Source organism: Lissotriton helveticus, chromosome 6 (genome assembly GCF_964261635.1).
Source record: "Lissotriton helveticus chromosome 6, aLisHel1.1, whole genome shotgun sequence".
Classification (NCBI taxonomy): Eukaryota; Metazoa; Chordata; class Amphibia; order Caudata; family Salamandridae; genus Lissotriton; species Lissotriton helveticus.
Window position 1 is genome coordinate 602,120,314 of NC_136067.1, and position 25,834 is coordinate 602,146,147.

Sequence of the window (25,834 nt, forward strand, 5' to 3'; positions counted from 1 at the left end):
GTAAGCAATCACCTCCCTGGACGTCTATCAATAAATCAAGAATGACTAGTGGGAGCCATGGGCCCACGTACCAGCTCACACTTAGTCGTTAGGGTGTATATCCTTTATACTTTTGATCCCTTTCAAACAGCACATTCGTTGCCTATAGGTTCATCGCTATCCAGAAACCTTCACGCGGTAACTCAACCACGCACTCCCATACCGCCAAGCTCGTAGTCAATGTTGGGAGAATACCATGCCAAGGATGTCAGGACTAACTGAAGAGGAGTAAGGAAAACCGAGAAAGTTCCTTTCTGTTTATCATCTCCAGCTCGGGTGAAAAGGAAGGGATGATAGATAACTTATTTGAATATCAGACCAGTCACAATCCTGAAACTTACCTGTTTGCTTTATTGGGCACAGGTGTTCTCTTGGGCAAAGCCCCTGGTTCAACAGTAGAAATAACAATGATGTCACCTATCTGCCTATCTAAACAAGCATTTACAATGCAATGGGTTTGCCTTTGTTAAAGTTAGAGCTATTGGCATTGCTCTTGACATTATTTTTATTTATGTTTTTTTTAACATAAATAAATGGCATTGTCATTTACAATGCCACTAGCTTTATCTCTCGCAAATGACACACACAAACACACACACAGAGCCTCCCCACACACACACCCACACAGAGCCCCCCACACACACAGCCACACAGAGCCCCCCACACACACAGCCACACAAAGCCCCCCACACACACAGCCACACAAAGCACCCCACACACACCCACACAGAGCCCTCCACACACACCCACACAGCACAAGCAGGCAACAGGGGCACACGGAGGCACAAGCAGGCAACAGGGGCACACGGAGGCACAAGCAGGCAACAGGGGCACAAGCAGGCACAAGCAGGCAACAGGGGCACACGGAGCCACAAGCAGGCAACAGGGGCACATGGAGGCACAATCAGGCAACAGGGGCACACAAAGGCACAAGCAGGCAACAGGGGCACACGGAGGCACAAGCAGGCAAAAGGGGCACATGGAGGCACAAGCAGGCAACAGGGGCACACGGAGGCACAAGCAGGCAAGAGGGGCACACGGAGGCACAAGCAGGCAACAGGGGCACACGGAGGCACAAGCAGGCAATAGGGGCACACTGAGGCACAAGCAGGCAACAGGGGCACACTGAGGCACAAGCAGGCAACAGGGGCACACTGAGGCACAAGCAGGCAACAGGGGCACACGGAGGACTGATGGAGGGCCCCTGACACGTAGGGGCACTCTCAGTGGATATCCCACCCCCTCCATCGCGTCGCTGGGGCTGCCGGGGCCTGCGTTACACCAGCATCCAGTGTGTGCCATAACTCGAGCTGAGCATCACCACCGTTTCTACTCCCAGCCATAGCTCACCTTTCTTTTCTCATGAGTTCGCCCTCTCCCTGTCCTCAGTCTTTCCTCACTGGCCCCTGCTGTCCTTTACACCTGTTCATTCATCTTCGCCCGTCCCATCTCCCTCATTAGTACCTGCTCCCCATTTCATCCATATTCTCACTCCTTTATCTCTTCCTACTGTCCTTTTTATCAGTCCAAAATCTATCTCTTGCTCATTCGTCTCTGCACCCCGTTTATACGTCTGCCCTCCCCCTCTCTTATTAGTCCGTGCTCTCTTTCACTCATCTGCCCGCAACTGCCCTACTAGTTTGTCCTCTCCTTTCACCAGCCGACCACTCTCCGCTCACACATCCCCGCTCTGCCTCCCGCCTGTCGCCTCTCACTCACTAGCTCCTGCTCTCTTTTAACCAGTCTGTCCCCAGTCAGTCAGTCTACTCTCCTGTCAGTGTTCCCTGCTCGTTCCTCCTTTCATCCGCATATCTACTCTCCCCGCGCTCTTCTTCTTCACCGTGCCCTCTCCTGCTCACTAGCTCCCGTGAACCTTTCCCCCGTCTGCCACTCTCCCCACGCTGGTATTTTGTATCCATTCACCATTCGACCCCCCCCCCCGGCCCCCTGCTTTCACTCGCATCCGTCTGTCCTGCCTCTCCCTCGTTGGTATCCGCTCTGCAATTCATCCGTCTGTCCCCGCTCCCACACTGCCTCCTGGCTGCGCTTCTCTCAGCAGGCCGTCCCCGCTCCACTCACTGGTCCTCTGCTCACCTTTTCACCCGCCTCTCCCCACTAGTCCAGGCTCCGTTTTTCATCATTGGGCCTCTCTCTCAACTCTAGTTGTAGTTCTCCATTCGCCAGTCTGCTCTCGCCGCCCACCCCCCAAATTCGACCCTCCTCTCCGTTTCGTCCGTCTACCCTCTCTCCCTCGTTAATATCTGTCCGTCTGTCAACAGTGCCTGCACACTGCTCTCCTTCACACCAGCCCATAATCTCCGTCCCTCGTTTGTCCCTCCTCTCTTTCTCCTCAGCTGGTCCCCTCTCTCTCATCAGTCCCTGCTCTCTCTTTTTTCCGCTCATCTATCTCCTTCCTGCTCCTCTCACTGGGTCGCGTTTTGCTTTCGGCAGCCTCAGCCTGTCCTCTCTCCGCGCACTCGTCCCTTCTCTCTCATAATATCCATTCGCCTCCCTCCCACTCACTATGATCTGCTTATCTTTGTCACCCAACAAGTTGCTGCTTTCCTTGCCTCTCCCCGCCGGCCCGTCTCTCTCCCAGTAGAGATGCATTTCTGAGCCATGCTCACCCATCAGCCGTCCTCCTCCCCATCCAGCAAGGGTGCAAGGACGTGCAAGGAGCCCGCAACCCCCAGCTGGAGTGAAGTGGGCTCCTCGCAACCCCCCTGGGCCCCGGTGCCACAGCTGCACAAGTAATGGGGCGCCCTCGCCCCTTCTCATAAATGTTATATAATGTCCGCCCCTATTCACCTTGCACCTAACTCGCTGCCGTCACTAAATAGAAAAATCAGCGCCGTTGTCGCCCTTTGCTGGCGTTGTTTCTGCTTCAATCCCTGCTCACAGACAAAAGGGTCCAACCCTAAAAAAACACCGATTAGCCGAGGCACTACTCACTGCGGGCGGCGTGGTGGTGCTGCAGGGCTCTCCCGCCTCTGATGCCGCCGGGCTCCCTCAGCTCACGGGAGCCCGGCAGAGCGCCCGCCATGGTTGTTCTCCTGTCTCCCGGGCTGCGGGGGGGGGGGCGGGACTTCGGGCCATGCTGTGATTGGCTGACGTCACGGGGTGTCCCGGGCCGGCAGCCAATCACAGCGCAGCCCGGGAAATGACATCACTGGGGTGTCCCGGGCCTGCAGCCAATCACAGCGCGGCCCGGGACAAAGGGGCGGGACTTAAAAAAAGCCCGAAAAACGCCCCCGAATCGCGTTTTCCCCTAGAAAGCGTGATTGACAGCCTCTGTCTCCCAATGGCTAGCCTCCATTTATGGAGCTAGCCAATGAGAGACAGAGGCGGGTCATCGATCCGACATAGAACTCAAAAGGTTTTTTAGCGCATGCGCACTACGTGCGTGCGCACTTGCAGGCAAAACCTAAAAACTCGAGTCGCCATCCAACAACAGTTCATGTGGAAGATAGAAAAAAAGTAGGGTTGGTGAATTTGTATTATTCCAAAATAAATGAGTTTTCAGGTTAAGCACACAGACTTCTATTGTAAAACCCATAACCTGTTGTCCTCTACCCAACTACAGTATAGAACTTCGCTTGCAATCAATATATGCTTGAAACGTGTGCATGCTGAGTGTTGGAGCGGTATTGCATTTGCCATGTTTTATTGTTTTATTGATTTGTGTACATTTGTCATTAAAGGCAGATTGAAAGGATGTTCTCTTAGTACAGAACTAGCCCCTGCAGTCAAAAAGGACTGGGAGTCCAATTTAGGGTCAAAGATTCAGTAGCTAGGGGCATATTTACTAACAGGTTGCCCAGGTTTGCGGCACAAATGTGACACTAAATGTCTCAAACTGTTGACTTGGGATTTACGTGCCAGTGCAAAGCTTTATTTTTGTTGAAAATGAGTCCTAAAGAAACGCAAAGTAATTCTAGCACTGTTTTACATCACAGGGGTGTTCTAAGGCTGGCACATGGGCATTCCCATGCAACCACCCATGAGATTAGGTGAAAGGCCTTATCCACTACAAATGATAGACAGTCCTTTGTGTAAACAGAAGCACCTCTTCAACGCAGGTGTTAAAAAGGAGAAATTATTCATTTTTCCTAACTTTTTGAGTAGTCCATGTATGCTATACTCCCATATTGCATGTGCGCTATACTATACACCCGAGGAATTCAGAGTCAGAACAAGTCCACGTAACAGCAGCACCACAACAGGTCTGCTGAGCTGGCCGTATCCCTCGATGCCGCCATAAACACTTTGCACTAAGATACAGATACAATTTATCTATCTTCAAAAAACATTAAGGTGGTGAGTACACCATTCTTTCACTTGAGAGCCAATATTTACTCCTATCATCTGGTCCTGACGAAAGCCAGGAGGCTGAAACATGTTGACCGCTCTCACTAGTGCGATAGGCTAGTATTTAGGCCTAAAAACGCAAGTCTTTGTTTTTAGCTCCCTGTACCAGTCATCCACAGAATAAAAACACTAGAGACTGGATGTAAAGAATTTTATACCACACCCACTTGAGCACTAATACGCCCTCTTTTTTATTCCTGGCCACTACTGTGATGTATTTCTATAGGTACTGTATCGATCCCCCTACTCCTGAACCTGGTTTGGGTAATAATTAACTAGCAGCCGTCCAACGGTGCAAAAACCGTTATCTGATTAAGCCACACCACGGCACAGAAGCGCGTTATCTGATTAGGTCATAACGCATGCCATCTAATTAGGCAAGCACTATTCCTCCAGCCCCTGATAAGGCATACGGAGTTCTCAAAACAAATCAAACCTACTGCGACCTGGGAAATTCCCGTAGCCATTGTTTTGATTTCACCGAGAACTTCAGTAAAGAATGTGCGAACGAACCCGTTCGTATGACATCCTTATTGACGTATATATGTCCATCCTTACGTCAATCTCGGCACCTTTCAGGTATAAATATTACCGACATTGCCTTAAGCAAACACACGCGGTGTTGACGAGATTGGAGCAGCGAGACTTGCCGAGGAGCCCAGCAGAGAGCGAAGCCCACAGGCGCTGCCCCGCCTTCCTGACGCGCTGAGAGAGAGACGCTGCCTTTCTCCTGCCGAGAAATCCAGCTCCGGCGTTTCCAAGCAGCCCTCGCGGGCAGCTGGAATATCAAGACCTGGGATAAGAGATACAAGCCCTCCACCATTCTAGATCTCAGGTGCAGAACTGAATAACTCCTTGCAGAGAATTCTTGAGTCAGTCCCTTGGCAAAACAAACTTAACTTAAACTGCTACTTATCTACTCCCGTCCACGTATTAGGCTTAGGTCAGGTACACTGGGGTAGGCGTAGTTAGAAGCACCAGTTGAGTACGATTAGTCAATGTATATATGTATGTATCTATTTTATCCATTTTAAATATCATATGGCTTAGAAACCATATCAATGCTTTTACAGTATTATTTTATAATTCTGCTTTTACTATATGTACTTTACTTAACTCTAAGTATTTCAATAGTAGCGATCCATTTCTCTTGTACGAGAAAAGAGACTGATCAATAAATACCATCTTTTATTGAACACGCCCGTCTCATCCTTTTCTCTACAATCTGGTGAAACTAAGAATGCAATGAACTGACTGAGTAAAATAAGTTGTCTTTTGTTTTCACACAACTCTAGAGATACACTCTTGATTAGGGGAGAGCAAAGTTGTCATGTTCTATGGTTGTCAGAAACTAAATCCCTTCTTGTCTATCCAGGGAGGTTAAAATCCTCCTTGCCGATTCGAGAAAGTTTCTAGTGAACTCTGAGCTAGCTGGCAAACACAAAACTTTAAGTCTAATATCGTCAGTAGAAGACCTAGTTAACCTCTGCCCTAGGTCTATACTATTGAAGGTATTATTCCAATGCGCAGAGCCTATTGGGATAATAGGAACTACACTACATGGCACCCAAACGTTTGGATAGGCGATAAAACTAACGCAAGATATTAGAGTAACTCAGTCGTGCTTTTTCACTCAGAACCCCTTTTTTCCCATAATACTCCAAAGACGTCTGGAGTGGGTGAAAGGTCATATCCGCCAAACCTCGCAGGAGGAGACTCCTATGTATGGTTCTTGGTTTATTCAACGTTGAAGGATACACTGTTCCAAAATATTGTGCATCTAATCTTTGTTTCCGTGGAAACCTGATCTGTAAACAAACAGAATAACCTTCCTGTCGGTAAAATGACAGACAGTGAAGAAGAAAGGGAGACAGTTAGAATAGCAGCTGAACTCCTAGCAGCTGATACTACTATGCAGGAAAATGACCCGAATATAATACTCATCCCGGTCAATATAAGAAAATCTATAACTTTAAAACTTATAGAAAATGGACTGACACCAAGAGGTGGTACAGTCATATTCGTAATTGAGGCACACGAATGTCGGCAGACAGAGGTATTCTATTCATGGATAAACTTTCCAGCAGCAAACGCTGTAACAAAGGTCTTCCACTATTACAAAACAGAGGAACCTCCGAATGAGTACATTCCTTTTGAGGAGGTGGAAATACCACTTAAATTCCAAGAGCACCTGCTCTTGTTTAATGGCGCCCTAAAACATAATAATCACATCACCAGGCTCGGTCCACTAGGTAGACCAGGAGCGACGTGGCCGGTCCTAGCCGGATACACACCACATCCAGACATTGAAGAAATGCCTGCAGCAGATCTTTTAACACAGCTAAAACAGCTAATTAAAGTACATAGACAATTAGTCCAATATGTAATGCGGACTTCAACAGTCCAACCAGCAATTAAAATTCCACAGCTGACCCCTCATCAGGGGAACACAAATAAAATTACACCACAGAACATACAGTCCTGTCTAGGTAAAGTACCCGCAAAACGGGAACAAATACCTTTCTGGCTAGCACAAAAAATCACTCAAATAGAGGCGGTGTTTCCAGATACCACCCCTGTTGAAAAACACAGGATTCTGACTATCTGTCTTCCAATGGGAATCGCACCACATGTGGAGGACTGTGACACTTGGGGAACAGTCTTTGCTTCCATTTACACAAAAACACATGGTGTACCATCCATGTCAGTAATACCAGATGTGCTAAAACAAATTCAAGATGAATACGGTCCAGAACCCGCTTTAACTCTCGGTATGAAATTACTGAAAGACTTCAAGCAGGTCTCGGCAATATTACTAGCCAATATAAAAGGGGAAGCAGCAAATGTGGCAATTCGCCAGAGGTTAAAAGAGACAAATATAGCAGACCAACCATCTGAAATTGCCAGAATCATAGAAAAATCCTATGAGGAACTAGGAAGAGATAGTTTGGGTGGAATTCCAGTAAAACCCCAACTAATTGAAAGTCCTGAAAAGGTATTTATTAAAAATAATTTAAACTCTCAAAAAAAGAGCTGGGATGGAAATAAACAATCCAATCCTAAAGAAAAAAGATTCCAGTCCAGAGGAAGGTCTCCTCGGCGGAGAGAAAAATCTCCGGACCAAGGACGCAGGTCTCCCCAAAGTGAGCCCTCTGGGAAAAAATACAACCTTAGAAATAGGGATAATATAAAAAAAACCTGATAGATATCGAGAAATTGATACACGTCCCTCTCAATCTTTTCAGACTTCCTCGCAGAAATCGGAAAGAAGAGGACGATCAGAACACAGGGAAGAGCACGTCAAGTCCAAAGACAAGGAGCCTGCTCATCTGAATAAAAAATTACAATTTCCAAAAAAGAAGGTAGCCAGTATTAAAGTAATCAACAATGCCGAGAATACTGAGGACACAGCTGAAAAACGGAGAATGGGCTCAGACAATGCTAGACAGCGCAGCAGAAGTGAGCATAGCTCGCAAAGTCCTTATGAATCATCTGGAGACAGTGGACACGAATGAATACATTCAGGTGGAAACTGCAGATACCAGGGTTAGCAAACCTCATAAAATATATGAAATAACATTACGTATAGAGGGGGATAAGACTAGAAAAATAAGGGGCCTATTTTGGGATAATCTCTCTGAGGGCTATGACATCCTTCTAGCTGAAAAAGACTGGCCACCAGAGTTTGTCAGGGAGTGCCCTCATGGCGAAGAAATAATTATGCCTGCCTTCTCAAATCATATTCCAATTCATAAAAAATATACACTTGCAAGAAAGTGGGCAGTAGCTCAAGCTCCTGCTTTATATAAAAATCATGTGGGATGGGATGAGGACTCTCCTCCTCACAAAATCCAGTTGAAATCACAACCTACTGCACAGAGGCAGTACCCAATTAAGCAAGAAGCTAAAAAACAGGTAAAAGAGATCCTAGATCAACTTGAATACCAGGGGGTGATTGAAACTTGCACCTCACAAATGAACAATTCATATCGTCTTGTTTTGGACTACAGACACCTTAACTCATGTTGCAAAACCTTTGCAGTACAAAACTCGCATAGTGCTGCACTAATGAATAACATAGTGCGCAAAAAATACAAAACTACATTAGACATGTCTAATGGATTATTTTGTCAGAATATAGCACCAGAGAGCAGATATTTGACCGCGTTCTCAATAAATGACGCGCAAAAAAAATTCTGTTGGTTGCCCCAGGGGTTCAAGAACAGCCCAGGATTATTCTCAGCGAGAGTAACAGAGTTACTACAAACCTATGATGACGAGGCACTATCTTATGTCGACGACATCTATCTAACAGATGATGACTTGGATACTCACTTGAAGAGAGTGAACACAATAATACTTGGGTTCGCAGCAGAGGGTTACAAATTCAACTTTAAAAAGTCAAGAATTGCCCATCTAACTGTCCTATTTTTAGGATATGAACTATCAAGTGAAGGCAAAAGCCTGGCTGACAATTTCCTAGAGAAATGTGCTGTAATCCAAGCACCTAGAACACTAAAAAACTTACAATCAATTCTAGGCTTCCTGAATTTCGGAAGAACTTACATTATAAATTACGCAGAAAGGGTCAAACCCCTTTATGATCTAATAAAACCAGATTTTAAAAGAATCAACTGGACTCAAAAACACACAGAAATGTTGAGATCTTTACAAACAGACATGTTAATTAAAACAAAATTAGAAACACGTGATAACACACGCAATCTTGTGATTCGAGTCATCCCAGGAAGATGCGGATTCACATACCTGACCTCTAATGAGGGAGAAAAGGTACCAATTGCATTCAAATCACACTTGTACACAGAAGCTGAAAAGAAGTTCAGTATTAAAGAAAACATTGTTCATGCAGTTCAAACGGCTATAGTAGAAGAAAAAGACAAAGCTGACGGTAGACGTATCACAGTCAGAACAGCAGAATCAGCCTTTGAGGCATTAACAACCCCATGTAATTTACCAACTACAGCATTAAATCCAGAATGGATACAATGGGTAAATTCTATTGCTACGGACAAAGTAAAATACTATTTAGATCCAGAATTGAAAGAATTAAAATATCTAGAATATGAGAGAGAATACCCTCTGCCAATCGACATTCTGCCCTTACGACAGTACGCCTGTGTAATTTATACAGACGGCCATGCTCAACCACCAGGGTGGGGAGAACAAGCGTACAACCCCACATGTGAAATTAGAAAAGAACTATGGCGCGGAGGGAAACTGAGACCTCTATTAATAAAAACACACTTAGTAGAAACTAATTCAGAACAACAGACTGAAATAATAGCATTGAAAATGGCGCTAGATAATGCCGATCGCGAATTCCCGACAGTTATAGTGTCCGATGCGTATTACTGCGTCAAATCATACAACAACAATTTGCAGAAATGGGTTGTAAACGGTTACAAAGATGACACAGGTGCAACAATAAAGCAAAAATCGCTTTGGGAACATGTAGTTCTTTTAAAGAAAGAACTACCAAAGACTCACGTGATACATTCACTGAGTCATCAGCGTGATGGCGTTCACGTTGCAGGGAATTCATTGGCTGAGACAGCCACAGCGGTAGCAACTAAACCGGCTTCCGTAGCTACAAAAAAGCGTACAGTAAAAAACATTGACGGTGAAACAGTGCCGGCGGTAAAAACGTCATCAAAAGGCGACTGCTCAGCGCTACCGATCAATTACCCACTCAACTATACATACATAATCGATGCAAACTCCGTTCCTTTTGCTCGAATCCCTGGAGTGGGGGATAGAGTAATTCCAAACACGGACAGGAGAAGCTTGTTAATAGCGGACGCACATATGGGTGAGGGTCTTAGTCACCTCAAGCTTAAAGATTCTCTGGAAGAATTACAATCAGTGTACTGGTGGCCAGGCATGAGCCTGCATCACCACATTTTTGTAAAAAACTGCCCAGACTGCAACAGGGATCGCAGCGGCGAGAGAAACGGTGTATTACCATGGCGTTTCACTCCAGAAGGGCTAGACAATAGTCAATAAAACCAGCATGAAAAAAGCGTCATATTAACATAAAAAGACTAATTTTCACTTATAATGTAGACCCCAGCGCTCGGCTGACGTCTGGACTGTTATGAAAAGATTTGCGAGTCTATAATGGCATATACGCTAGGAGCATGCTACGTTTAGACCAATATTTTCCCTTTAGCACTCAAGCTTATGGGGAGGTATGACCAAATGAGCATTGCATAGCGGGACTCTTCTCACTTCCTTCCTGAGGGATACGGGATGGTGTAAAGAAAAAACCAAGACATAAAGCAATCTATACCAGCAAAGGTATTAGGTTCGGGAGCTGGGTGGGTCAAACATCTAATAAGTGTCCAACGTAGTCTAAATAACCTGCCAAGAGATTCTCTGAGGGGATTCAGTCCGTACGAACTATTGTTTGGGACTAGAATGATGATCCAAGATCTTGACAGTCAGACTTCAGTGGTTAAAGACAAAAACTTTGATATCAAAGATCGTTTGGCTATTTTGCAGGACTTAAACGAAACAAGGAAAGACCTGAGCAATATAAAGTTGAAACAACAGCCAACAACCACTGAAGAGAAACCACCTGTCCCAGCAAGACCTGTCTGGATTCCAAAAGTCGGGGATCTAGTCAGAGAGAAGATCGCGGTAAAGAAGGAATTTGGGCCTTCTTACAGGAAAGCAGTTCCTGTCTTGTCTGTCAACGGGACAAGATCAATAGTACTACCGCCCCTTGCTGGTAAAAAGGAGAACCGAGTTGTATCCATCGACCTGGTAAAACCACAATCATGTGGCCGATAACAAACAGTAGGCCAAGTGGACTCCCAAGAAGTAGTAGAACACCAATGTTTGCTACAAATTCAGAGGTTCAAACTAAGAGGCTAATCACATTCGAAATGCCCACAGAACAACAACAAGGACTATGCAACAAAGCAATGGAACTTAAACCTCTAAAAACCCAAATAAAAACATTTAGTTGAGACACACCGATCTACAATGAAGTAACAAATGACTATGCTGATGCAACAAAACACACTCAAAAAGCAAACAGTAATCCTGAAGCAATTGGAACAATTGACAGAACAGCATCCGGCTACTTCATCAACTTCGATGATTTCTCTGAAGACCAGAGTGAATCTAAGAAACAGCCATCAACAAAAACCTTTAAAGATAAAGCTAAGGAACATTTTCAACAGCTGAAAGAAACCTATCTGATTTCTCCATGGATTGAATTTTGGGTGGCCTTAGGTGCATTTATCCTCATACTTTGGCTCATCATGGTACTATGCTTGGGACATTTCATTGAAGGAAAATATGCTAAAATGGACACAGCAAGCCAGAAAATCAACTTGGTCCTTAAACCACACACATCTTCACACGTCGAGAAAAGAGAACTTTCTTCAGTCAACCTTACAGCCAACCCTATAATCAGGGGGGTGGCATGGGACAATACTGATTATGAAATCTATGGTCCGGTTGAAATCCTGAAGTATCCACACCAATTCAAGACCTCACTGAGTGACTTTGTAAAACCAAGCACATTTGCTGATGATTGGGACTTTGAAAGTATTAATGATATGATGTCTGATCTTGTGATGTCTGCTAAATTTACAGAACATGATTATTTGCAGGGTTCATCTAATTATGATCAGATGTTCTGCTACAACCACTATGGTAACCATTATCTACATAAATCTGCACAACCGAGAAATGTTTTAAATTATAACCAATGGGAACATTGTGCTACTCCTCCAAAAGGTAGCTCGAAAACATTTTATGATAAATATTCATATTTTTCAGGGTTTAACACGAGTAATGCAGAAACATTTTATTTCAAATTGTCAAATAAGACAGGTACGAAGACCATGCTTACAAACACAAAATTAATATATTCAGATTCATTTTTTGAGCAAATAAATACATTTGGTTTTGATTTCTGGAACAATAATATTGAAGCAAAAACTGTTTGGGGTACAAGAGATTGGCAAGTACAAGGTATAGAATCATTGTTTAGAGCCTGCATGATCCCAGAACAGATTATATTTTTGAATGACACTATTCAACAAACTACCTGTCTTGGCTTAGCCAAAATCAAAGAATTAAACAAACCGTCTATTCCAAAGCCAACAGTGAACAATAATAGCTCTATAGATGTTGAGATAGACGTAAACCATATTTTGAACCAAAACAGAACAAATCAGTATGGCACAGAAGGGTGCTGATTATACAATCCCGAGCATTGAAAAACTCGAAAGATTACCATTGACAATGTCAGAACGACCTGTCATTGAATGGATAATACATGGGATAATTAATATTCCGATATCTACTTTCAGGTTTCAGTACTGCCAAAAATATATACAGGCAGGCCAGTATGTGGAGAAGTGTGGGTCAATGGTTAGAGCGGCACACCCTGATGCAGAGGTCTGGCCCGGGACCAGGGTTCGATTCCCGCCTCGGCGGGTCTTGGGCTCAATTTCCCCGGACCTGATAATTCTCGCCTCGGTGCCTAGTCTAATCATGAGTCCCACTCTGTGACTCTGGGCAATAGCTTGCTTAATCTCCACAACGGCCCCAGCAGCGCTGTGGATGCCTGGCTTCACCTTGGGGGTGCCCAGGAGTGGACATTTCACAGGAAAGCCAGGATGGGTTCCGCAGCGGTATGAATACAGCGCTACGAGGCCTCCGGGTAGAAGTGCGCTATATAAAATACAAACATTTACATTTACATTTATGAAAGGTTGGGTAAAGGGTACATTAAGTCAACATGGAACTTGCCCTATACACATGCTTGTGTCAGTAATAAAGGCCAGAAAGTGTTTCTTAGTGGCAATAATTGCGCGAGGTCACTAAGCGGTACACTTCTGTGTCAGGGTATTAGTTTGCATGGAGCCTGTGAAGGGACCTCAAATAACCTTTCATGCCACCAGCTAGGCACACCTGCAACATAAATAGAACTATTCTTTAGGAGACTCTCGAACGGGAGTTACATTCTAATAGTAGATCGCAGATGTTGTAGTTTGCTGCCCGGAAAACCTTATCTCATAACTGTGACTACGAAGGTCATGTGCTGTGAACGAGTATTGTTCCCCAGCGATTCCCCAGACAGGGAGGCAAGGTTATGGCCCAATTTGAAAATGGCTTCTATTCGAATTGATACTTTAAGCAGAATGAAAACAGTGCTCCTACAGACGCCGACCAGGCTAACGTCATCAAAAGAAACATATGATCTCCAAGTTGCAAGGACAACGGCAGAGATTCATTCATTGTTATCAACTATTTCCCCCATACATTTAGCAGAAATACTGAACGAAATCTTGAACATTTCTGATACCAGTGGTGTCTCAAGTGTATTTAAGACAGTGTTTTCGGGAGCCTTAACCCCATTCAAAGCCATCCTGGGTATTTTTCCAGACTTTGTCCATTCCATCTTTGGCGGACTTCCTCTCCTTTTGGGACTGGTGGCAGGCATCCTATTTTTGATCCTGTTATTTCGCTATGGCAAACCATGTCACAGACAAAACACCTGCGACAAGGGAAGAAACGATCCTAGCCATTGGCTACCGGGACCGCATAACTAGAGTCCTTGGACTAGCACGGCTAAGGGACTTGAACATGACTTGGTTTCTTTCATTTAGACCAATGTGGCAACGTTGTGTTATGCCTGTATTAAGGTGCTTGCTATGCGGCGAAGTATGCGTGTTGGACACCTGTCTGACACTACAATCGGATGTGCCATTGGACGCAGAAACCTTGTTGGGTCCGGTAACGGCTCATGCATTGTGCTGCCCCCAGCGGCTACCTATCCTGATGACGGCATTCGTGGAGACTTCACCACTACGATTGAGGGGTAGTGAAGTACGAGATGAAAGCAGCATCGATCAGGTACGACCTTCAGTCAGCTATGCTGATCAAAACATCAATGAAGGCAATCATGCTCATGAGTGCATGGTAACTACTTTTTCCGAGTTAGTGGAACTTTCGCAAGAAGCTGTTGACAGTTTTTTCGACAGTCTAAATGATATGATGTTTTCACCAGAGCAGAAGGAATGACTTTAAGCAAGCTAGCACACGGAGTTCCCTGCAAACTTGAATTTGGCCTTCAACTTTAAAAATAAAGCTAAAGGGAATTTTCTCAACAGTTTTTAAGTGAAATGGGACAATATTTTTTTCTCTCACCTCCCTCAATTCCAAAATATTTACAATTTTTTGGGACACTTATCTTCTGCTTAAAGTAGACATTATTCTTAGAGAACTAAATTTCTATTTTAGGTAATCTAGAGATATTAGCTACCCTCTAGCATATTCATACAAACATTTATGATTGTGATGAAATGATCTCGCACTTTTTCTTCTGTATATAAGATCCATTTCATGTGTATTTTCACAATTTATTCATGCTGAGTTTAAAATATGCGTTATATGTTTAGCATTATTATACTGCTTGAGTGCATATAGTACATGTAATTGTGTTTCATATATTTCATCATTCCAATTTTCAGAATGCATATGAATGTATTTTGGGGTGGTACGGTATACACAAACACTACTAGCTTTTACTATGCCTAGATTTGTAAATATGGACATAGTCTACGTGGAGTGGGTGTGATGTATTTCTATAGGTACTGTATCGATCCCCCTACTCCTGAACCTGGTTTGGGTAATAATTAACTAGCAGCCGTCCAACGGTGCAAAAACAGTTATCTGATTAAGCCACACCACGGCACAGAAGCGCGTTATCTGATTAGGTCATAACGCATGCCATCTAATTAGGCAAGCACTATTCCTCCAGCCCCTGATAAGGCATACGGAGTTCTCAAAACAAATCAAACCTACCGCGACCTTGGAAATTCCCGTAGCCATTGTTTTGATTTCACCGAGAACTTCAGTAAAGAATGTGCGAACGAACCCGTTCGTATGACATCCTTATTGACGTATATATGTCCATCCTTACGTCAATCTCGGCACCTTTCAGGTATAAATATTACCGACATTGCCTTAAGCAAACACACGCGGTGGTGACGATATTGGAGCAGCGAGACTTGCCGAGGAGCCCAGCGGAGAGCGAAGCCCACAGGCGCTGCCCCGCCTTCCTGACGCGCTGAGAGAGAGACGCTGCCTTTCTCCTGCCGAGAAATCCAGCTCCGGCGTTTCCAAGCAGCCCTCGCAGGCAGCTGGAATATCAAGACCTGGGATAAGAGATACCAGCCCTCCACCATTCTAGATCTCAGGTACAGAACTGAATAACTCCTTGCAGAGAATTCTTGAGTCAGTCCCTTGGCAAAACAAACTTAACTTAAACTGCTACTTATCTACTCCCGCCCACGTATTAGGCTTAGGTCAGGTACACTGGGGTAGGCGTAGTTAGAAGCACCAGTTGAGTACGATTAGTCAATGTATATATGTATGTATCTATTTTATCCATTTTAAATATCATATGGCTTAGAAACCATATCAATGCTTTTACAGTATTATTTTATAATTCTGCTTTTACTATATGCACTTTACTTAACTCTAAGTATTTCAATAGTAGCGATCCATTTCTCTTGTACGAGAAAAGAGACTGATCAATAAATACCATCTTTTATTGAACACGTCCGTCTCTTCCTTTTCTCTACAATCTGGTGAAACTAAGAATGCACTGAACTGACTGAGTAAAATAAGTTGTCTTTTGTTTTCACACGACTCTAGAGATACACTCTTGATTAGGGGAGAGCAAAGTTGTCATATTCTATGGTTGTCAGAAACTAAATCCCTTCTTGTCTATCCAGGGAGGTTAAAATCCTCCTTGCCTATTCGAGAAAGTTTCTAGTGAACTCTGAGCTAGCTGGCAAACACAAAACTTTAAGTCTAATATCGTCAGTAGAAGACCTAGTTAACCTCTGCCCTAGGTCTATACTATTGAAGGTATTATTCCAATGCGCAGAGCCTATTGGGATAATAGGAACTACACTACACTACTGTCATTCCAGTTGGTCTTCCTCCATGTAGAGGTCAGCATAACATATAAAGGAAAAGACCCAATGATAATGCTGTTGCGGCACTGAATGGCGGAGAGCCAAGATATACCGCCTGACGCTTGTGTTCGCATATGAGGGTCTTTTACTATGATGACCCCCTGCACGTTACCATAGACCCTGGGAACACAGGAAGAGTTGTTCATTCCCCCCTACTTGATTTTTTTGCTCTAGCCTAAGGAAGCTGAATGAACTACAACTTCTTCTCCCCCCCCCAATGATTTTTTGAGAGCTATACTGCACACATCCAAAAAGGGGTTAAAATGATGTCTAAGCATAGCATGCTTTACTGAAAGGGTACTCGTCCAGTAATAAACCTACGCTAGATTTCACGCATACGCATATTTGTGCTGTTGTGCAAAGGGGTGTGTGTGTGTGTGTGTGTGTGTGTGTGTGTGACGACGACAGTCTCGAAGAGCACTGGTGAAATGGGAGACAGAAACAGCGTCATATTATAGTAGATATGGCACAGTTCAGCTATCTTTCTTTCACGCAACACAGTGAAGCAACTATGGTTTGCATGGAATATTGCAATCTCCTGTTTGACATTACTTAGTAAGCTCTGTGCCTGTAAGGATTAATAACAAAACCTTACATTTGTGCCTGATACTGCATGATATGTAAGCTATCATTGAGAATCTGACTATAACTTTCTGCCTTTTCCCTTCACTTTGCAGATCAGTGGAACACCAGTTTGTGTTGAAATTCCAATGCTACGGGATGCCAAAGTATCTGGTACTCAGGATGCCACAATTTCCATTGTTGATTACTATAAACCGAGTAAGTAGAAACAATGTGTTTTATATAAGAGAAACAGACTTCGCTTGATGGTAGTGCTTGCTGTTCTGCACCAACACTCTTGAACATGAAGGTAAAGATTTCATGTGATTTTAGTATTTGATTTATATAGTCTGTGGAAATCTTTAATAGGGTACAAAACTTCATGGAACCCATTGCCAACAGAGGCCTACTGTCGACCAGCTATGGAATTTTGAATCTCTACATTCCATACGTTTGAAAAAGAAATCAATCCCATTGTTGTTTCATTGCATCAGGGGCTGCCACAGTACCCCAGGAGCACTATTATTTGCCAGCCGTAGGAGAGCAGATACACATTGAACCTGCTCAGAGAATATTTCCCTTCCAGTGCATCATTCAACCCCTGCCGTTTTCGATCTTAACCAGTCCCTATCCAAAGACATCAATCAGTTTTCAATTTCTTGAATCCTTGAAGCTGTGAGAAGGCCTTATTAACTTATAGAATAGAATTGAGTCAAGGCTTAATAATATGTAAATATTATTAAGGTCTAACCTAAATTAGCAATCCAGATATATACTAAATGTAGGCAGTTCTTAGCTTATAATGATTAGTTTCAAGAATCAGGTTTAGAAACCCCTGCTTCTCCTGAAGAAAGGGTCCCCGTCATTATCGAGAATAGAGAAAATGAGAGTAGCAGTGGAGTGTCCATTATATCGCGAGCCAAGCGCACCCGTAAAGAAATCAGAAGCCCACTTTATGACTTATCTGAACATTTTCTAATAAAAAGTGTCACTAGTCTGACAAACTCCTTCACATGTGCCTTTAAATATATTCCTCTCCTTAAAGAATCGCAACATTTATGCTCACTCACCTGTGTGATTCAACTACTGGACTGATGACACAGCCATCGTCTTTGCTGATTGCATCAAACGAGGTATGGACAACCTGGGCTTCCAACAATTAGTCAATCAACCAACTCACCCAAGGGGTCGTGGCCTGGATCAGCCACCGGATCACCCAATAGATAGTTCTTTCCTGTTCTACTCCTCAATCACAAAGGGAGAGTCAGAAGTAAAACCATTGCATGTCCTCCGAAACACAACAAGCTAACCCAAGATGCAATGGAGATGTTCATTGTTCCTCATTTAGGCTGACCTAACCATGATCTGGTGAACTCGGTGACAAGATATAGTCAAGACCCAATAACTACAAACAGCCTACCGTCTAAGAACACAATAGGAAACAATTCACTCAGGCTCTTATTTCTCAAACTTCGATGGTATTTGAGCAGTCTCAATTTCCCTCCCCATTTAAAATTCTAATTCACGTGGCGGAAATAGCCTTGACAGCCCTAAGTGACTTGGCCCCAGTTCAGACTGGCCTTCATCAACAACACTATATTCATCAACAACAGTTCAATAACCAACGACAAACAGTGTTGATAGGGACAGGCCATCTGTAACAATCCATAAAAGTAGATCCAAATAATTCCACCGGAAAGCTTGCTCAGGGTTTAACTCCTTTCAACTAATCCGAGACCGTTTCAAATATACTGACTTGTACTATCCTGATCTCTTATGAACCGTCTATTTTATAGCGCCTATTCAACGGGCGTTTCCCTGTGTTAGATTGGCTCACTAATTAATAAAAGCCTCTCCACGAAATTTGTTCCCCAATGCAAATAAGTTTCTTGAATAAGTACGTAGACCCACAAAAAAAGAGTTCACCTGACAAGCAGTTGTGCAAACTATAAAAACTGTAAAGAGTATTAATCCATTGACTATTTTACACAGTGCAAAATATAATTACAAGAGATAAATGTGGGCTCACGTATCACGATCCATTCACACTCTGCAGCATAAAAGCCACACGCTGCAACATTTGGTAACACTCCAGCATGTGCAGTATCTCTCTCTTTTTAGACACTCACACACTTAGCAGACATTCATAGAGTGCGCTGGGGGTGTCTCTCACACACCTTCAACCAAGTCATGCGACTAGGTTAGGTCATTTACTATCTGCACTATTCTTACCATCCATTAAAAATTATAAGAGATATTTATAGAGGGCTGATTCACCCTAAAGAGAATCATGGTACTATATATAGATCTTGGTGCCCAACTTTCTTAAGCAAAAACCCAAAAGAGAATTACACTTAGCTAGGACTCTCGTGACAGAGGATAAAACATGCAAGAAAAACTTAAAGTGGGAGGTACAGAACTCCCCCGAATATAAAAATATAAATACATGCACTCATACTTATGGGCTTGTTATAAATACTAACCATGACCACTATACCATATCACTAATGTTGGCGCAGAGACTTATATGAATATTTGCTTTTCAATATAGGAATTTCGATCTATGCATCTCTTTTTTTAAAGTTTGAGTTTATTGAAGATTAAGGAAAAACACAAAAAAAATCGGAATGAAAAAAAAGACTATGATAAATCATCGAGAAATAATGAATGAAATTACACATACTTAATACAAATAAGCAAAAGGTAAATGAAACAAAAATCATACGCGTGGAGCAGTAAAGCAAGCATAATGATTTAAAAAAGCAAAATATATATTATACAATATGTAAGAAAGAACAATAAAGAACATTAGTAATTAATATTGGGATAAAAAGGCATTGGAGAATCAAGGTGATTTGCGTACTTCAACAGAACGAACATCATGGGTAGGGACTGAAGGGGCAGATGAGGAGAGATAGGTTACCAAAGGCAGCCAGAGGAGGTCCCTTTTAATTGCTAGAGAAACGGGGGAAACATAATTAGTGTCTAGGCGATGATGGAAACATACTGCGTTCTACCATGAACGAAGAGAAACATTAGTGGCTTGTTTCCAATTAGAGGAGATGTGATGGAAGGCAATAGCTATCAAAAGGTCAATGAGCAGGTAGTGTTGGTGAGATTGGGGAAGTGCAGGGGATAAGGTACCTAAGAAGATGTGAGTTAAGGAAAAGGGAATCTGAAACTGAACGATTTTTTGGAGTTGAAGCCAATCCAATTTCCAGAATTGGAGGACAGGAGGGCAATCAAACAGCATATGTTTCAAGTCAGCAGAAGGGCATGGTCATGACCAGCAGTGAGAGGGGGTGTCGGAGGAAAAGGTTGATAAATCAAGAGGAGTGTAAAGAGTTCGATTATAAATAAAATATAAAGTTTGGGTAGTGTTGGCAGCTCTAGAGGTCCTATGAATTTTGTCCCAAAGTCTTTCCCATAAAATAGTCGACCAATCTGATGAAAAATCACGTTTCCAAGCTAATTAAATTTTAGTTTTGGATCTGTCTGCAGAAAAGTGAAAAGAATTATAAAGAAAGGACGCAGAGGGAGAGGAATCAATTGCTTGAGAAATGGAGCGACACTCGACAGGAATGGCATTAGAGACCGGTAAGGATTGAAAATAAGACTTGAGAATAGGAAGTAAAGTATTGTATTGTGAGCGAGAACTAGAGGGTAAAGAAAATTGGGATTGAAGGTCTGAGAAAGAAAGGGGAAGATTATGAGAGAGAAGTTGAGAGATCCAACGTAGACCATGGGAGTGCCAAGTCTTCCAAAATAAAGTACGATTACGGATCTTGAGATGTTTATTATGCCAGATGGGTTGTTCATGTGTCGAAGAGATAGAGGGATAGGAGGAAGAGAGATAAGTAAGGAGGAGTGAGCGAGAATAAGAAATGATAGGATTACGAAAATGAGTCACAGTAGACGTGAAAGATAAAATATCACGGAAGACAAAAGGAGAAACAAAGGAAGATTCCATTTGTAACCAAAGAGGGGAATAAAAGGGAAGATCAGAGGAAAGCCAACGAGACATTTGTTTCAAGGAGAAAGCACGATGATACGCCTTGAAGTCAGGGAAATGAACTCCAGCTTGAGATTTATCCTTCCGTAAGGAAGTAAGAGCAATGTGAGATCTTTTACAGTTCCATAAGAATTTTAGTAAGATAGAATCAATATTTTTAAAATAGTAATCGGGAATACGTATTGGGATCATAGAAATAGTATATAATACAAGAGGTGACAACATCATTTTGATAGAATTCAGACGTCCCCACCAGGACAGAAAAAGTGGATTCCAACGAGTGATGGCAGTGTTCAATTTCTTAGAGACATAATCAAAATTTAGTTTCAAAGTATCAGATAAGAGGGAAGCAAACCAAACCCCTAAGTACTTTATTTTGGTTGGTTGCCACGAGAAACCAGAATGATCAAAGAGATGTTTTTGGCATAAATAATTTATGGGAAGAATTTTACACATATCGACGTTAAGACGATAACCAGATACTGCGGAAAAAGAGGAAACTTGTTGAAGAAAAGACGGAAGAGAAGAGATTGGGTCTAAACAATAAAAGAGAATGTCATCAGCATAAACTGAAAGTTTAACTTGTTGAGAAGTAAATTTAAACCCAGAAATAGAATCATCTTTCCGAATTTTGGTAAGAAAAGGTTCCAAAGCTAAAACAAATAATAACGGAGAAAGAGGGCAGCCTTGTCGAACACCTCTTTGGAGGGCAAAGTAATCTGAAACCATACCATTAACAAAAATCGACGCTTGAGGACAAGAGTATAGTAAGGAGATAAGAGATAGAAATTTGGGTGGGAATCCTGCCCAAGTGAGTGCCTGAAACATAAAATCCCAACTAATGCTGTCAAAGGCTTTCTCAGCATCAAAAGAGATAGCAGCTAGGGGGAGGTCTAGAGAAGAGGCTTAGCTGAGAATGTTGAAAAAGACTCGGGAATTATCAGAGGAGAGACGGCCTTTAACGAAACCAGATTGTTCAGGACCGATTAAGTCGGGTAGTAAAGGATCCATTCGAAGAGCTAGAATCTTGGCCAGAATTTTGTAATCGGTGTTAACTAAGGAGATAGGACGATAATTCTTACATAAAGAATGATCCTTATCATCTTTAGGGATCAAACAAATTAAAGCTTGTTGAAAAGAACCGCTCGACAGACCGCAATCAAGAAAGGACTGGAATAAAAGTCAAAGTTTTGGCAAAAGAAGAGATGCAAAATGACCGTAAAATTCAATAGTGAACCCGTCTGGACCAGGGGCCTTACCATGATGCAATTTTGAGACTGCAAGAGAAATTTCCGGGAGGGAGATATCAGCATTTAAAGGACCGAAATCTACATGAGACGAAGAGGGGGGGGGGATAGATTGAAAATAGGAAAGGAGATCAGCTGATGAAGGAACAAGTTCAGGAGTGTAGAGAGTTTTGTAAAAAGTAACAAATTCATTAAGAATATCCTTGTCTTTAAACAAAGAAACACCCGCTGAGGTTTTAATCAACTCAATTTTAGTACGTTCTTTCTGAATTTTTAAATAATTAGCAAGTACTTTACCCATTTTTTTTTTTACCTCCGTAGTATCGCGAATTACATTTCAATAACTGATTCAAGGCAGCATCAGTGGTAAATGTATTAAAAGAGATTTTGGCATCAATGAGATCCTTGAGAGAGGATTCGGTATTAGAAGAGTGATAAGCGAGTTCTACTTGTTTGATTTGAGCGAGTAATCGAGCAGATTTAGCTTCAGTAAATTTTTTCTTTTGCGACACAAAATTAATGATAAAACCTCTAGAGGCTGCCTTATAGGAGTCCCATACCATGACGTAGGGGGAATCGGGCGTGTGATTAAGTAGAAAGAATTCAGATGTAAACTTAGTAAATTCTGTGCACAAAATGGGGTCGAGAAGTAGAGAATTGTTAAACCGCCACCTGCCAGAATGAGGAGAAAAGGGAATAAGGTAAATGTCAACGAGTACTGGGGCGTGGTCTGAGATTAAAATAGAACCAATGTCAGAGTGAATGGCATGTTGAGTCAAGGATTTTCTAAGAAAAATATAATCGATGCGTGACTGAGAATTATGTGAAGGGGAATAAAAACTATATTCTCTAAGATCAGGATTACATAATCTCCAAACATCTACGAATGCTTTACTTTGAATAGTTTTAGTGAATTGGGAATGCATCCTAGAAGGTAAAAATTTTACTTTGGAGTGACGATCAAGGAAGGGGTCAAAAATTTGATTGCAATCACCACCAAAAATGATATAATCATCTGTAAGGGTACTTAATTTATCAGAAACAGAGGGCCAGAAAAGCTTGTCAATACCAGTGGGAGCATAAACATTAAAAATCGTAAGGGGTATGTTATCAATAAGCAACTTGACAATTAACCAACGACCGTGAGCATCACAATCTTGAGAAATTAAGGAAACATTTAACTTTTTATGAAACGGAATTAAAACTCCATTTTTTTAATCATTAGTGGGAGAGAAGAAAACATGACCCACCCAACAACGCTTAATTTTTTAGAGCTTCTTCTGAAAGATGAGATTCCTGAATAAGGGCAACATCAGTCTTAAGTCTAGCAAGGCGTGACAATACCCGTTGCCTTTTAATCGGGTTATTTAAACCTTTAACATTCCAAGTAGTGACACGGAATATTAAACCGAGAGGAAATATGGAACAATAGCATGCTTACTGAGTCCAGATAGAAAGAGATGTAAAAGAATAGGTAGTAGGAAAAAAGGAAGAAATTAAGAGCAATATAAAAGAAGAAAAAAAGAGAGAAAAAGAAAAAAGGGAGAAAAGAACAGAGAGGAATAAGAAAAAGGATAGAAAAAGATAAAGAACGCAGAGACAGTACATGTCCAAAACAGACGACTGAAAGACATACTTACAGAAACAAACGTGAGACGGGGGTGACAGCGTGAAAAGGCGACGGCGACAACAGCGAGAACGAGGCAATCAAAACTTCGCAGACAGAGTGGCAGAAGTTTTTTTTATAAAGAACCTACGTGACAACACCGGGATGGGATGAGTGAAGGAGTACCTGTAAAGAAAAAAAAGGGGTGGAAAAATATATTATAAGAAAACAAGGCAGGAAGAACAGTAAGTGAAAACAGATATAAACATAGGGTCAAAAGATAGGATAAGAGAAGCATCAAATAGAGAGACAACAAGATTAAATCAGGGTACACAAGTCCAGAGTGGTATCAGGTGTGATCAGGTGGCTCTAGAGGTGTCCATAACATCCGCTCCATGACGACGAAGGAATTCCTGTAGAACGGCAGGATCTTCAAAGGTAGTAGTTTTCTCCTTGTAAGTAACCTTGAAGAGACATGGGTGAAGGAGTCCATATCTGGCGTTAAGAGCTCTCAGTCAATCAAGAAATTTCTTCCGTCGGTCAGCAGTGGCCTTAGCAACATCCTGTGAAAGATAAAGATGATGGCCCTCCCAGATAATTTGTTTTTTGGCTTTAGCGACTGAAAGAACTTGTAGGAGATCAGTATACTGTAGAAACAACATGATGACGCCTCTAGGTTTGGAGGATACTCTAGGACCAAGGTGATGAGCTCTTTGTATATTGACGGAAGATAAGGCAGTTGCATCCAAAAGTTTCGGAAGAAAAGACTGGAAAAAAGCAGTAGGGTTGGACCCTTCTGAAAGTTCAGGATGTCCATAAAGGCGTAGGTTAATTCTGTGATTTCTGTTTTCCAAATCCTCCGTTTGTTTTTTTAGTTGAAGAATTTCAGCTACCATACAAGGGATACGAGAACAGGAACTTTGCACAGATTCTGTTGATTGCTAAGGATCACGATACGAGAATCCAGGGACGACCATTTATCATGCATAATTTGCAGGGTTTTAGTTGTCGTTTCCATAAAAGGTTTGAGAGCTCGCAGTTCTTCCAAAATAAGATCTATAGAGGAAGAGGAAGAGGCGTTGTCAGGAGAGGGAAGATCCTTCTTGAGGCGTTTGGAAGACGCAGAAGTTGTCTGCAATTTACTGCCGTGATGGGCTTTAGAAATTGCTCCCGCATTCATCTCAGACCTGGGTTTCGCACCCTCCTCCATATCCTGTGAGGGAGAGTCAGACTCTGAACAAATAGGCACTTAGTAGCAGTAGATAGTTTCAATGTATGAAGTTTCCCCATGTATAGCATAGAGAATTAAAAGTTAGCAGAGTGAAGGCCACCAATGATAGATATGTTGAAAAAGTCAATGAAACCTGTGAGGCATGAGAGCCAGAAAGGAGGAGAAACAAACAAAATGGCTTGAGTTTGACAAACGAGTAAGCCAAAGAAAGGGTGAACTAGTTGAAAAAGTCTTCCAGAATGCAAAGGGGTAGCAGGAATGAAAAGCCACAATGTAGCACTGTGGTTAAGAAAGAGCGCATTTTCTTGAGTATGCCACAAGTAGTTAGTTGAAAAGGCAATAAAGCATAGCACAATAGAATGCTAAAATGGAAAGCATTTACGTGTATAAAGTATGTTGTGGACTGTGAATCCTGTGAAAATCATATCCAGTGGTGTAGGATCAAAACCACCTCAAGCAGCATATATGACAATCAGCAGCTGCAATTATTGAGGAAACACCGATGGATAAAATGGCCGCCCGAAGTTATGAGGTGTAAATCACCTTCTAATCTTCATAAGGAGAAACGGGTTGGTTTCATCAGCAGAAACAAGTAACAGGCAATTATGTCAGAGCGTAGCACAATCGGCAACCAGCGGAGGGAAAAAGAAAAATGCAGAGTTCGAGGCAATGATATGAAGCGGCAGCTCTCATGCCGTAAGGAGATACAAAATGGAGGGCGCAATCTGTCAGTGCTCCATT

At 42.5% G+C, this 25,834-nt stretch overlaps 1 protein-coding gene across 1 annotated transcript in view; it reads left to right on the forward strand.

Moving 5' to 3' along the window:
• LOC144762793 (CD109 antigen-like) overlaps window positions 1-25,834 on the forward strand; it is a 1,211,849-nt gene that overhangs the window by 1,154,271 nt on the left and 31,744 nt on the right. Inside the window, exon 32 of the mRNA XM_078648063.1 lies at window positions 17,114-17,216. Coding sequence (XP_078504189.1) covers window positions 17,114-17,216 — 103 coding nt within the window. The remainder of the gene's footprint in view (window positions 1-17,113; window positions 17,217-25,834) is intronic.